This window comes from Mustelus asterias, chromosome 4 (assembly GCF_964213995.1).
Source record: "Mustelus asterias chromosome 4, sMusAst1.hap1.1, whole genome shotgun sequence".
Taxonomy (NCBI): Eukaryota; Metazoa; Chordata; class Chondrichthyes; order Carcharhiniformes; family Triakidae; genus Mustelus; species Mustelus asterias.
In genome coordinates this window covers 144,152,443-144,166,488 of record NC_135804.1, presented here as the reverse complement: position 1 = coordinate 144,166,488, position 14,046 = coordinate 144,152,443, and the positions used below count along the sequence as shown (strand labels likewise).

At 46.2% G+C, this 14,046-nt stretch overlaps 1 protein-coding gene across 6 annotated transcripts in view; it reads left to right on the top strand.

Annotated features, from left to right (window-relative positions):
* The window catches only part of col4a6 (collagen, type IV, alpha 6), a 389,276-nt gene that overhangs the window by 292,084 nt on the left and 83,146 nt on the right, over positions 1-14,046 (top strand). For all 6 annotated transcript variants that reach the window (XM_078211871.1, XM_078211872.1, XM_078211874.1 and 3 more), the window contains exons 19-23: positions 3,316-3,426; positions 6,402-6,542; positions 7,068-7,169; positions 9,806-9,966; positions 10,871-10,943. In XM_078211871.1, coding sequence (XP_078067997.1) covers positions 3,316-3,426; positions 6,402-6,542; positions 7,068-7,169; positions 9,806-9,966; positions 10,871-10,943 — 588 coding nt within the window. The remainder of the gene's footprint in view (positions 1-3,315; positions 3,427-6,401; positions 6,543-7,067; positions 7,170-9,805; positions 9,967-10,870; positions 10,944-14,046) is intronic.

The window sequence follows — 14,046 nt, the reverse complement described above, 5'->3', positions numbered from 1 at the left end:
AACCTACCTCTGATATCCTTCCTGTATCTCCCACCACGAACCCTCTAGTTATGCCATAGTGGAGGACATTCAGTTTTATTTGGTGGGGGAGGGGTTGGGTGGCTGTCCATTGATCTGCAACAGGGCCCCCAATGATCGAGTGCCCCCTTCCTTCCCGTTCTTTGAAGGTTCCCTTTAACAAAACAGGCTGCTCATTTCCTCCTTTCTGCCCACTTTAAACGTTTTTGGCGGAGACTGTGCACCTTCAGGGTCAATTGGCATGGTAACTGGTCTAATTCATCCTTGGTTACCTATTGAATATGCAGGTTTCGATATTCCTGAGCATCAGTTGTTTCCTGACAGCTTTCCAGATTTTGCCTCTCTTAGGTGGGGTTATGATCTGGGGGGAATGCCAGAGTTGCTCCAGTGTAGAAGGTGCACGATCAGTGTTGACCTTGCCTGGATGTTCAGCCCTCCTCCTTCCTGAGGTGAAGTAGATGCCTTCAGACAGCTGGCAGTGAATGGTACGAGTGAACTGTGTGTTTGCCCCCGGGCTATGTCTCGCACAGTTTTCACAAGTATCTGAACTTTCTAAACTAAATCTGGCCCCTTCAGCAAACCTTCTAGTTCCAGCCCCTAAGCATGAGGACACGAAGGGAGGGTGAAGTTTGCCAATAGTGTGAAATGGGCTTGTATTGAATCGGAAGCCAAGTATTATTTTGCATTGATGATGAGAATATTGTTGGGATTTGTCAATAATAATATATTGAGAAATAACCTAATATTGTCAAGTGAGGCAAGGAAATGAGTTTCCAAATAGAGTCCAAAAGACGCGCTGATTAGGTGCATTGCCCAGGCTAAATTCCCCCTCAGCGCACCCGAACAGGCACCGGAGTGTGGCAAGTCAGCGATTTTCACACTAACTTCATTGTAATGTTAATGTAAGCCTTCTTAGAATCATAGAATCCCTGCAGTGTAGAAGGAGGCCATTCGGCCCATCGAGTCCGCATAGACAACAATCCCATCTATATCCTATCCCCATAACCCCATATATTTACCCTGCTAGTCCCCTTTACACTAAGGGGCAATGCAGCATGGCCTAACCCGCACATCTTTGGACTGTGGGAGGAAACCGGAGCACCCGGAGGAAACCCACGCAGAAACAGGGAGAAAATGCAAACTCCACACAGAGAGTGACCCGAGGCCAGAATTGAACCCGGGTCCCTGGTGCTGTGAGGCAGCAATGCGAATCACTGTGCCACCAACTTGTGACACGAATAAATAAACTTTAACTTTAGCAACATGAACAACTTGCATTTAGCTAGCACCGATAATGTGACAAAATGTTCAAAGAGACTTAATGGAAGCCTTGTCAGACCAGTGCTGATGCAAACCCACATGAAGTGGTCAGTCATGATCTCATTGAATGGTGGAACAGCCACGATGGGCCGAGTGGCCTACTTCTGCTCCTCTGTCTTATGGTCTTATGGAAGTTAATTGGGTCATGGATGGGGGGGGAAACTATAATCAAAGATGTGGGTTTTAAAGGAGGAGAGAGAGGGAAAGATATTAATGGAGGCAATTTCAGAGCTTAGAACCTCAACATCTGAAGGTAAAGCTGTCAAAGGTAACGGGTTGGTGGGCTGGGGGGCAATAAAGATTAAGGATGCACTAGAGGCCACAATTGGGATAGCGCAAAGATCTCGGGGGGTTGATTTGATTTGATTTGATTTATTATTGTCACATGTATTGGTATACAGTGAAAAGTATTGTTTCTCACACGTTGTATATCAAAGCATACTGTTCATAGAGAAGGAAAGGAGAGAGTGCAGAATGTAGTGTAACAATCATTGCTAGGGTGTAGAGAAAGATCAACTTAATGCAAGGTAGGTCCATTCAAAAGTCTGACAGCAGCAGGGAAGAAGCTGTTCTTGAGTCGGTTGGTACGTGACCTCAGACTTTTGTATCGTTTTCCTGACGGAAGAAGGTGGAAGAGCGAATGCGTGGGGTCCTTGATTATGCTGGCTGCTTTTCTGAGGCAACGGGAAGTACAGACAGAGTCAATGGATGAGAGGCTGGTTTGCGTGATGGACTGGGCTTCGTTCCAACCTTTGTGGTTGTCAGACAGAAGGAGATTACAGAGATAGGGAGGATGAGAATCTTAGGTTCAGAAGCAGAGTACCCACTCCCAGATCTGATATCGACACATGGGCATTTACCACTGGGTTAGCTGTGGTGGCTTCCAATGTTGGAACTGAGCAATGCCAATCTGACTGGTTCCTCTTTCAATCCTTGTCTATGCTGTGAGATGCTGGTGTGAGCCAGTTATATTACTGTTTACTATAGTCAATGCATGTTCCCTATTTCTAATCCGAATGGGTGAGTCCTGCTGTAGAGAGGCACCCTGTGTGAAAACAGGACTTGGCCCAGTTTTAATGCCCCATAGTTTGATAGACAACATTCACTGTCAGGACTTGCACATTTTTTTGGGCATTGCTGCCGAGGGCAGCTTTTATTGCCCATCCCTTGAGAAGCTGAAGATGAGCTACCTTCTTGAACTGCTGCAGTTCATTGAGCTAAGCCTCACATGTAAGCATGGACCACTGTCCCTACAACTGTATCCCAATGGGAGTCAGTGCCTCTAGAAGAGATGGAGTGAAAATATGAGGGGAAACTGTTGTCGGTTGGTAGAAATTCTGTGTTGTGGTGGAGGAACCTTGGACCTGCTGAAGTATTTCAGCAGTTAATCAGCTCTCCCATATTTCACGGAAGGAATCTCACTATACAGTAGAATAGATCAAAATGTTGTTCCAGGAATCTCAAAATTATATAATCTCATTTGTGTCATGGTTTTTGGAGAGATGAAATATGTGAGAATCACAGAGTGATTCCAAGCATACCATGGGAGGTGATGGCCTAGTGGTATTATTGCTAGACTTTAATCCAGAAACTCAACTAATGTTTTGGGGACCTGGGTTCGAATCCTGCCATGACAGATGGTGGAATTTGAATTCAATAAAAAATATCCGGAATTAAGAATGTACTGATGACAGTGAAACCATGGACGATTGTCGGAAAACCCATCTGGTTCACTAATGTCCTTTAGGGAAGGAAATCTGCCGTCCTTACCCGGTCTGGCCGACATGTGATTCCAGAGCCACAGCAACGTGGTTGACTCTCATCTACCCTCTGAAATGGCCTAGCCAAGGGCAATTAGGGATAGGCAATTAATGCTGGCCAGCCAGAGACGCCCATGTCCCACGAATGAATATTTTTTTAAAAAAAGTTTTTTCCAGGGTATGGTCCTGAACTTTGACCCCTGTTTTCCAATTACAGGTCCTCCTGGAGATCCAGGCTTGCTGGGACCACCAGGTCCTCCAGGAACGCGAGGTTTTCAAGGTCCACCAGGATTACAAGGACGTCCAGGCCCTCCAGCACAAACTCAAGGTACGTTTTGTGTGTGTAGAATTATCGCGTGATTGAACAGGATTTTCATCTCGGAGCTACAGCAGGCTTTTTCCCTGACACCTCTAATCAGAAATCAGACCTCATCCAAAGTTTTATTTTCAGATTTTCTTAAGTTCTAGAGTAATTTTAATTTGTGGAACTCAGAACACCGAAGGGGAAAGCATGATACCTCGACAATTTCCAAATAATGGTGGCTGCTGCATTTGGAAAACATCTGCCTTGGCCACATCAACCAGAGGTGAAATCTGGATAGAGGTCTAGATTTTGCAATTAGTATTATTTTAACACCAGCTTACCCTGGGGACATCCTGAGAGGCTGATGAGAGAACTGGGGATCAGAATCTCAGGAGAATGAGTCAGCCATTTTGGACTAAAATGAGGAAATATTTCTTCACTCAGAACGTAATGATTCTTGGTAATGTTCCACCACAGAGGGCTGTGCAGTCATTTGAGTTTATTCAAGTCTGGGATTGATAGATGTTTGGACACGAAGGGAATCATGGTATGTGGGGATAGGATGCAGAGTTCAGTTGAAGATTACCCATGATCCTATCTAGTGGCACAGCAAACTCGACAGCCACCTGCTCCCTTGCACGGTAGCACGGTATGGGTGGCATGGTGGCACAGTGGTTAGCACTGTTGCCTCACAGCTCCAGGGACCTGGGTTCGATTCTTGCCTTGGGTCACTGTCTGTGTAGAGCCTGCACGTTCTCCCTGTGTCTGCGTGGGTTTCCTTCCGGTGCCCCAGTTTCCTCCCACAGTCCAAAAGACGTGCTTGTTAGGTGAATTGACCATGTTAAATTCTCCCTCAGTGCACCTGACCAGGTGCTGGAGTCTGGAGACTAAAGGATTTTCACAATAACCTCATTGCAGTATTAATGTAAGTCTAGCTGTGACACTAATAATTACAATTTCAACTTCATTATATTCTGATTGAGAATTTACTCTCTGTTCGCACAATTGGTTCTTTGTGAGTTATTTTGCTTTTATATCTAGCATCATGAAAGGCAAGTCACAACTGCACCCAATTCACCAAGGCTGATGGCCAAAAAGACCCATTTTTTTCTGCATCTTCCCAGCTACCACCCTGTGCACATCTGGCCAGTTGCTTCCAAGCTGCTTGAGACCAGTGAATCAGGAGATGTGCACACAGCATAAATGCAGCTTAGGACCATTGCTCATTTCAAAATTCATAGAATCATAGAATCCCCACTGTGCAGAAGGAGGCCATTTGGCCCATCAAGTGCGCACAGACTACAATCCCACCCAGACCCTATCCCCATAACCCCACATATTTACCCTGCTAATCCTCTTGGGACACCCTAGTCAATTTAGCTTGGCCAATCAACCTAAATTGTTTGAGCCTAGCTTCTTTGGTTCGTATTTCGAGGGTTCTTCACCTCCAGGGTCAAAGGTGTTGAATCTACCTTTAGCTCTATATTTATTCTACTGTTGAGATCAGTCATTCCAGTTCTTTCTTGGGACTGCACCCGAAAACTTCCTGGCCCTTTGAGCTGAGCTCCACATCATGTGGCATGTTTACCTAGATGAACCTTTTAGAGACCATAGACTTTTAGTCAAACATGACTTGTTTCTAACTGGTGCTCTGATGTATTCCGATTCCTTTCCCAACCCGCCCAGATTGTTGTCCGAGTGGATAGGGACTCCCAATTCTTAGGTAGAAAGACGTGACCAACATTTGTATTTTGTGAAATTTTTTTTTTGTTTGACTGCATGCAAGAGCTGAATCTCAAGATAACTTGTATATTCTGGGATTTGCTTTATTTTTAAAGTTCTGAACTCAAGTTCACTTTGCTGTGAACATGCAGGGTGTTATGTGTGTGTAGATAAGGAACTTATAAATGTCTCTTCATGTTAACTTATTAATGTTGACTGTTGATTAAAAGTGAGGAGGGAGTGAGAGAGTGTCTGCCTGCAGAGGTTGTTTGGGAGATGTATAGAATACAAGAGCAGGGATGTACTCTGAGGCTGTATAAGGCTCTGGCCAGACCCCATTCGGAGCATTGTGAGCAGTTTTGGGCTCGTATCTAAGGAAGGATGTGCTGGCCTTGGAAAGGGTCCAGAGGAGGTTCACAAGAATGATCCCTGGAATGAAGAGCTTGTCGTATGAGGAATTGTTGAGTTCTGTACTCGTTGGAGTTTAGAAGGATGAAGGGGGGGATCTTATTGAAACTTACAGGATACTGGGAGGCCTGGATAGCGTGAACATGGAGAGGATGTTTCCGCTCGTAGGAAAAGCTAGAACCAGAGGACACAACCTCAGACTAAAGGGGCAATCCTTTAAAACAGAGATGAGGAGGAATTTCTTCAGCCAGAGAGTAGTGAACCTGTGGATATCTTTGCCGCAGAAGTCTGTGGAGGCCAGGTCATTGCGTGTCTTTAAGACAGAGATAGATAGGTTTTGGATTAATACGGGGATCAAGGGTTATAGGGAAAAGGCAGGAGAATGGGGATGAGAAAAATATCAGCCATGATTGAATGGCGGAGCAGACTCGATGGGCCGAGTGGCCTAATTCTGCTCCTATGTCTTATGGTCTTATGTGGTGGGTCAGGTAAAAGTCCATTGACTGCCGGGGGGATCTGAAGATCCTGTCGATTGGTGGGGGTGGGGTGGGGGGGAATCTCAGCCAACATTTCAATCACGTGTGGGGAGATTATTGCCATTTCACTCAACAATGCCAAGATGGCGCCGGAACATGGCGACTTCTTGCGAGCTGTGCCCAGCATACTCTCTAATTCTATCTTTTATTCTCGTTCTATGCTTTTAAAAATCAACTCTAACTCTTTTACATTCTGCACCCTCTCCTTTCCTTCTCTATGTACAGTATGCTTTGTCTGTATCACGTGCAAGAAACAATACTTCTCACTGTACATGTGACAATAATAAATCAAATCAAATCAATAAACATTCCATTTTTCTCTCTGTCGGTTAGGTTCCAAGGGTTTGCCAGGATTCCCAGGTATTGGGGGACCTAAAGGTGAAAAGGGTGCCCCAGGAAGAATGATATTTTCACAGCCAGGGCCTGAAGGTCCACCAGGTTTACCAGGCCCACCCGGAGCTCCGGGTTCACCAGGTATGTAATGCAGCACAGGGAGCAGTGCAGTTGTGTAAGAGTTGTGCATTTATCTGCTGATTCTTATTAGGAATAGCTTCTGAATGTTCTGGATCATTTTGAGCAAAGCTGCTGGTGCTCTATTGAATAAGTAAGATGGTTTGGGGAAAATGTCTAACAACAAAGAGCAACTGCCCATGCTGCAAGGGTAAGTCTCATTCCTTTATGTTAATCCGTGCACAAAGTTACTGAATGGAGCACTGGGCTCTAATATATTTTCCAATGCAAAAGCTCACAATTAAAGGAGAGAAGGAACTTGCACTCCTATCGCGCTTTTCACATCCTCGGGATGTTGCAAGCTGCTTTACAACAAACAAAGTTTGTTTGAAGTCTAGTCACTATTGAGTTGTTGGAAAGACGGCAGCCAACTTGTGCACAGCAAGATCCCCACTAAACTGTAAGAAACTGTAAACTGAAGCCCACTTTCATTTTCACTTCCATCTGCTTGAGGGTGCATGACTAAGCTTATTGTTCTTTTTAAACCAGGTGCCTCAGATGTTCGGACAGGAACCAGTGGACCAGGTGGATATCCAGGCTTGCCTGGACCTTCTGGACCACCAGGATTCAGGGGAAATAAAGGAACTAGAGGTGAGTAAATGTTTTGGACCCTCCTTGTCTATGGGTTTATTGGTTTCTTCAATGCCATGATTTAGACTGTCTCCCAATACCTTTGACTCATTCTCATAGCCCAAGGCAACTTCCGTAGGCAAGCACTTTGGAAGTGTAGTCACTGTTGTAATGGAGGAAACACAGCATCCCATTTCCGCATAATCATAGAAACCCTACAGTGCAGAAGGAAGCCATTCGGCCCATCGAGTCTGCATCGACCACAATCCCATTCCCATAACTCCACATATTTGCCCTGCTAATCCCCTGACACTAGGGTCAATTTAGCATGGCCAATCAACTGAACCCGCACATCTTTGGACAGCGGGAGGCAGTGGTACTGTCATTGGACTAGTAATCCATAGAGTTACGGTAATGTTCTGGGGGTCCTGTGTTCGAATCCCACCATGGCAGATGGTGAAATTTGAACCTGGAAAAATATGGAATTACAAAAAAAGTCTAATGATGACCATGTTATTAAATCCCATCTGGCCACTAATGTCCTTTAGGGAAGGCAATCTGCCTTCTTTACCTGGTCTGGCCTACATGTAACTCTAGACCCACGGCAATGTGGTTGACTCTTAAAATGCCCTTGGCTCAATTAGGGATTGGCAATGCTGACCCAGTCAGCGATGCTGAGATCCCATAAATGAAAATAAAAAGTGCCTTCAGCCTTTTCTTGATGTCATGTGGAGTGAATCGAATTGGCTGAAGACTGACATCTGTGATGCTGGGGATCTCTGGAGGAGGCTGAGATGGGATCATCCACTCGGTACTTCTGGCTGAAGGTTGTTGCGAATGCTTCAGCCTTATCTTTGGCACAAATGACTTCTCCATCAATGAGGATGATGATATTTGTGGAGCCTCCTCCTCCTCCAGTGAGTTGTTTAATTGTTCACCATTCACAGCTGGATATGGCAGAGCTTAAATCTGATCTGTTGATTGTTGAATTGCTTAGCTCTGACTGTCACTTGCTGCTTGTACCGTTTGGAATGCAAGTAGTCCTGTGCTGTAGCTTCAGGTGGACACCGCATGTCCTCCTGCACTCTTCACTGGACCAGGGCTGATCCCCTGGTTTGGTGATAATGGTAGAGTGGGGGATATGCCAGGGCCATGAGGTTACAGATTGTGGTTGAGTAGAATTCTGCTGCTGCTGATGGCCCACACCACCACATGGATGCCCAGTCTTGCGTTGCTAGATCTGTTCAAAGTCTATCCCATTTAGTACAGTGGTAGGGCCACACAACACAATGGAAGGGATCTTCAATGTAAAGCTTCCTATCAACGAGTGGTGGGGAGGGGGTTTACAATTGCACAGTTTTGCTGCAGATTTGCAGGAAAATTGTAACAGAGATAACATTGATCTCAACTGTTTCGTTGAGGCTGATTGCTAGCCATCTCTGGTGGTATTAGCTGGTCGCATATCAAACTATTGTCTAGTGCATTCTTCAACATGGCCTGTGCATGACATAGCTACACAATGAGTGGAATCAATTCAGGCGCCAGGGGTCACATCCATCACCTCCATTGAGGAAGGTCCGACATGTTAAGTGCCTATCAGGAACTTAAGTGGCCAGTGGTTGGCCTGCCCCAGGATCGAGGACCCTCAGGGCAGAACTCCCTCCCCTGAGAGCTGCCAGCCAATTAGATGCTGGCACCTCAATGCCACCAGCACCACCAGGAGAACGATGGCAGATACTGGTGAGGTAACCACCATAGGCCCAGCACCAGCAAGGGGCCACAGGTGAGCGAGGGCAGAATGGGGATCGTGGGGCAGGGGTCACTGGCTAGGGTGGCAGGGGAGTCAGAGGAAGGAGCAGGGGGGGATGGCTCTCAGTGGGACCCACGTTCCTGATGCCGGGTCCCTCAATCAAGAACTGAGTACCAACAACGAGGAACCCTTTCTAGGAGGTTGCAGACAAACATGAGTTGGTTTGTTTTATGAGTTTCCCATGTGGTGACTGCCCCATCCACTGCTGGTTAGATACTAGCAGTGGCTAAATGGGCAGTCATTGGTTTTTGGATGAGGAGCCCATTCATAAGTCATCCCACCCCCAGACTTAACTGGAGCAGAGGCGGGAATGTGGCCAGGTCCCCACCTGGCACCCTCCTGCCCGATTAAATGCCCACTTGGCTCCAAACCTACTGCAATTGAAGGCATTAAATTCCACCCAATGTCATCTGTTTCTCAGAGAACAAGAAGTCACTAATAACTGCCCTAGCCTGACCTGAAGCCTTGCCTGGATTAGCAACCATTTTGTCATGGTTTGATATATAAAGCCCCTTGGAAGAAATGTGATGAGAATTTTTTGCGTGTTGATCTGCTGTTGTGTGGCTGTTGCTGTAACATTACATGAGGACTAAGCATGTCAACTGGCCCTCTTCCAGTTGCTCATCATCATTGCTTCAATCCATTAAATATTGCATCTCCATCCTCTCCTTCAAATCTCTTTGTAACTTTCCATTGGGACTATCGAGCTCTCCAACCTCACCTCCAGTCAGGGCCTCAGTCCTGGAACGAGTCCTAAGAGTTCACTTTGCTGTATGCTATTACCCATCGTTTCAACAATCGCTTCTTCCGAGACCGAATTTGCCTGATTCTGTTTCTTTTTTGTCAGGTGATCCTGGGGACTGTGCCTGCAATGGGGTGATTACTGGAGGTGGAGTTCAAGGGCCTCCGGGGCCACCTGGCGAGCCAGGAACGCCTGGATTCAACAGTGGGAAAGGCCAGTGTGGAAATCCAGGACCACCTGGGCCTCCGGGGCAGCCGGGTTCTCCAGTAAGTAGCTGACTGTTACTTTTTTGCGGCTGGGATTTGTTTTGCACTATTAAAAATAACATGAGAAAACGCAGAACCAAATTAAGCGATGGAGTTCACTGTTCTCCCCTGGGGATGTCTGCTTGCCAAGTGCACACCTTCAGAGACCAGTCAGGTGTTAAGCCCACCTGCCATTTGATTGGTGGTGGGGGGGGGGGGGGGGGGGGAGGGGGGAAGGGGAGCTCCTCTCCCCCCCCCTTTGCAACCTACCCGGTGCAAAGGTGGGGGGTGGGGAGGGGGGCGGTGGAAGATCCCAGCCTGTATCTGCAGTGGGCAGCACACTGGTACAGTGGTTAGCACTGCTGCTTCACAGCCGCAGGGACCCGGGTTCAGTTCCCGGCCTGGGTCACTGTCTGTGTGGAGTTTGCTCCTTCTCCCCGTCTCTGCGTGGGTTTCCTCCGGGTGCTCCGGTTTCCTCCCACAGTCCAAAGAGGTGTGAGTTAGGTGGATTGGCCATGCTAAATTGCCCCTTAGCATCAGGGAGATTAGCAGGGTAGATACATGGGGAATAGGGCCACGGTGGGATTGTTGTCAGTACAGGCACAGTGGGCCAAATGGCCTCGTTCTGCACTGTAGTGATTCTATATTTCATTCTTCTTGAGTTAGTCTGTAATTAGTGGAGAATATTAAACCGTGCACAGTATTTTCACATGTGTATCGAGGAACCCACCAGTCAACGAGAGGACATGAACTAATGTGGCAAAATGGTAAGACCAAGCCTTATAAATAAAGCCTTGAATTCATTGCCAAAAGGAAATCATTCTCCACCATCACCACCCTCCCTTCTGAAGAGACCAAAGTGCAGACATTTATAAGTGGATTGACTGCAAATGTAGAAATGCTGACATTTCCTTTTGACTTTTAGGGTATTCCGGGCGTACGGGGAGGATCGGGTCCAAAAGGACAGAAGGGAGACTCATCAGTTACATCAGCAAAGGGTACGAATAAAACTTGACCATTTCTGCACACAATCACATTCCAAAACATGGAGCAGAAAGTTCCGCTTTCCATTGTACCCAACTCATTGGATTTGATGTTTATGAGTGACTCTCTGAGGCAGGTTTTTTTATTCTTATGTCCAGACCTGCTGTCAGTGCAGCATATAAGAAATAGGAGCAGTAGTCGGCCATTTTGGCCCTTCGAGCCTGCTCCGCCATTCAATCAAATCAAGGCTAATCTTTTCATGGACTCAGCAAGATGGTGCAAGACTGGGAAGCCTTCCTCAGGAACATGCCATTCTCTTATTTGGGGATTTATTGAAATTCTGCTGCTGACAACACGGTCAACTCAGCACAAATCAACAATCTGAAAGTTCTGCTCCACAGTGTACCCTGCATTTCCTCATTAAATCTCAAGGGACATTAGTTGTTTTTTTAAAAAATTGGATAGCTCCAGAGAAAATACGAAGGAATTCTCTAAAAGCTGCATCTTTACAAACTGTCCTGACTTGGGTCCCCTCATTGTGCAAGTGAGAAGATGGGCATGTCCATGTAAGTCTCTGGAAAAATAGGAGACTGCTGCCAATGAATGACAAGGAAGATAAAATCAGGGAACTTCCTTCCCAAATGCAATTTGTTTTCTTTCACAGGGCATTATTGGAAGAGTGGGAAGATCTTTCAGTGTTCTGGCCAATAATCTTCTCTCAATCACCATCATCTAAAATCATGGCTGAAAGATTTGCCGTTTAATAGCAATTAATGCATTTTGAAGTGTTTCTTTGTATGTGACAAGCTATGAGATGTTTCTTAAAGACATCGTAAAAGACTTCGGGGCCATCTCACCAAACAAATTCCAAGTGCCGAACGAGCGTGAAAACAGGAGAGAGTCGCGCCCATTTTTTTTTTCCAGAAGCAATCGTATGGCACTTGGGAAAAAATGAGGCAAAGTGTGATTCACGCCAGTAGGTGGAGTGGAAGGAATCTTTTCCCCCAGGAAGCCAGCTGCAGACTGCGTTGCGGGCTCACTAATAATAAATATTTAAATCAGCCTTGTGTCCTTCCCAGGCATGAGGCTGATGACACCGGCAGGACAGGAGCCAGTAACATCGTGAGAGACAAGAAACCGGACGTGAACCTGGTTTTTCACCTCTCGCGTGATCTTACCAACTCCCCATGCCGATCATCCAGCGGGGTGGGCCAGTAAGGTCACCCCCTTCATCATTTAATGGATTTTTCCTTCCCTTTGCGAGCACCCTGATACAGAGAATACAATAATCTTCCAATCTGATCAGGTCTTTAACAGCTGAATAAGAGCTTTTGCCAAGATTGGAAAGCGTATATATCCCATTTCAGTTAGTGGATAATTCTTCCAATGGCCAGCAGTCTTCCTGATCTCCCCTTTTAAAGATTGCGATACATCCTGAGATACCTTTCTGTAGGTGCAGCCAGTACTCCAGTATCTCACCCAAGGAGTCGGCCTTTTTTCATGAGCTCCTGAGTGAAAGTGAGCTGACTGATCATGGGGACAGGGAAGCATCACAAAGCAACCCAATCCTGCCCTGCATCAGGGAGGCATGGTGGCACAGTAGTTAGCACTGCTGCCTCATAGCACCAGAGATCCGGGTTCGATTCCCGGCTTGGGTCACTGTCTGTGTGGAGTTTGCACTTTCTCCCCGTGTCTGCGTGGGTTTCCTCCGGGTGCTCCGGTTTCCTCCCACAGTCCAAAGATGTGCAGGTTAGGTTGACTGGCCATGCGAAATTGACCCTCGTGTCAGGGGATTAGTAGGGTAAATATGTGGGGTTATGGGGATAGGGCCTGGGTGGGATTGTGGTCAGTGCAGACTCGATGGGCCAAATGGCCTCCTTCTGCAGTGTAGGGATTCTATGATCAGTAATCCAAATACTTGCATTTGTCATCGGAGAACCACAACACTACAATGAACAAAGAAGACTACTTGATCCATCTCAGGTTTAATGTCCAGAGACACCATAACATTTGCTCCATCGCAGCGTTGACATGTCTTCAGAACAATATCAGTGCACCTGCTAACTGTTCCATGCCTGAACTGCTTTTTGTATGAGGAAACGCTTCCTGATACCAATCCTAAAGTTACTTCTTCTACTTGGCATTCATGTATCCTTCTCCCAACTCTGTTCTTCCCTGGAGCCTCAGGCCAGTTGCAGCTCTCCCCAGGTGAGTTCTCCTCAGTCACACCAGCTCGCCCATTTAGCAGAGGATCTCACTGTTCAGCTGTCTGAAGGAACAACTCATCAATTCAGTATCTGTATTTCGAACACGCTCGCCAACTGGAGCAAGTAACCTGGTTAAATTGAGCTGGGTCTGTCCACAATAAAGTAACTGTGGCATGTAAGTGTTGGATCTGACTGGCTGTAACATTGAATGAAAACACAAAAAGGCACCAGATTTTTAAAAAGAACTAAGAGCTAGAAATTCCAGTCTAGATAGGCTTGAAATAAGAATGGGGAATGATGGAAATATTCACAGCTGAGGTAGCACCTGGGAGCGATAAATCGAGTGAAAGTTTCAGGATGTTTCATAAACAGGAAGAATTTATGAGACATAGATGTTTTTAAGCAAATAAGGAAATGAGGAAAAGGCGCAGGGAGGAGAGAGCAAAGTGCAGTGTCTGATCGGGGAGAGGACAGGAACGATTAAATGACGAGGGTTGATGCTACAAGGTCAAAGTTTAATCAAGTACAGAGTTAGTTTTGGCAAATCAACATTGATCTAAATTTATCTATGTTTGTCTCCACATGGATGCTGCCTTAAGGTGCCAGAATGTGGCGACTAGGAGAATTTTACAGTAACTTCATTGAAGTGTTAATGTAAGCCTTACTTGCAACTAATAAATAAACTTGAACTTGAGCCTTATGTAACCCAACGTAAGCCTGAATGTAGCCCAGTCTATCAGACAAACCAGCCTCCCACCCACTGACTCTGTCTACACTTCCCGCTGCCTCGGCAAAGCAGCCAGCATAATTAAGGACCCACAGACCCTGGACATTCTCTCTTCCACCTCCTTCCGTCAGGAAAAAAATAAAAAAGCCTGAGGACATGTACCAATCGACTCAAGAACAGCTT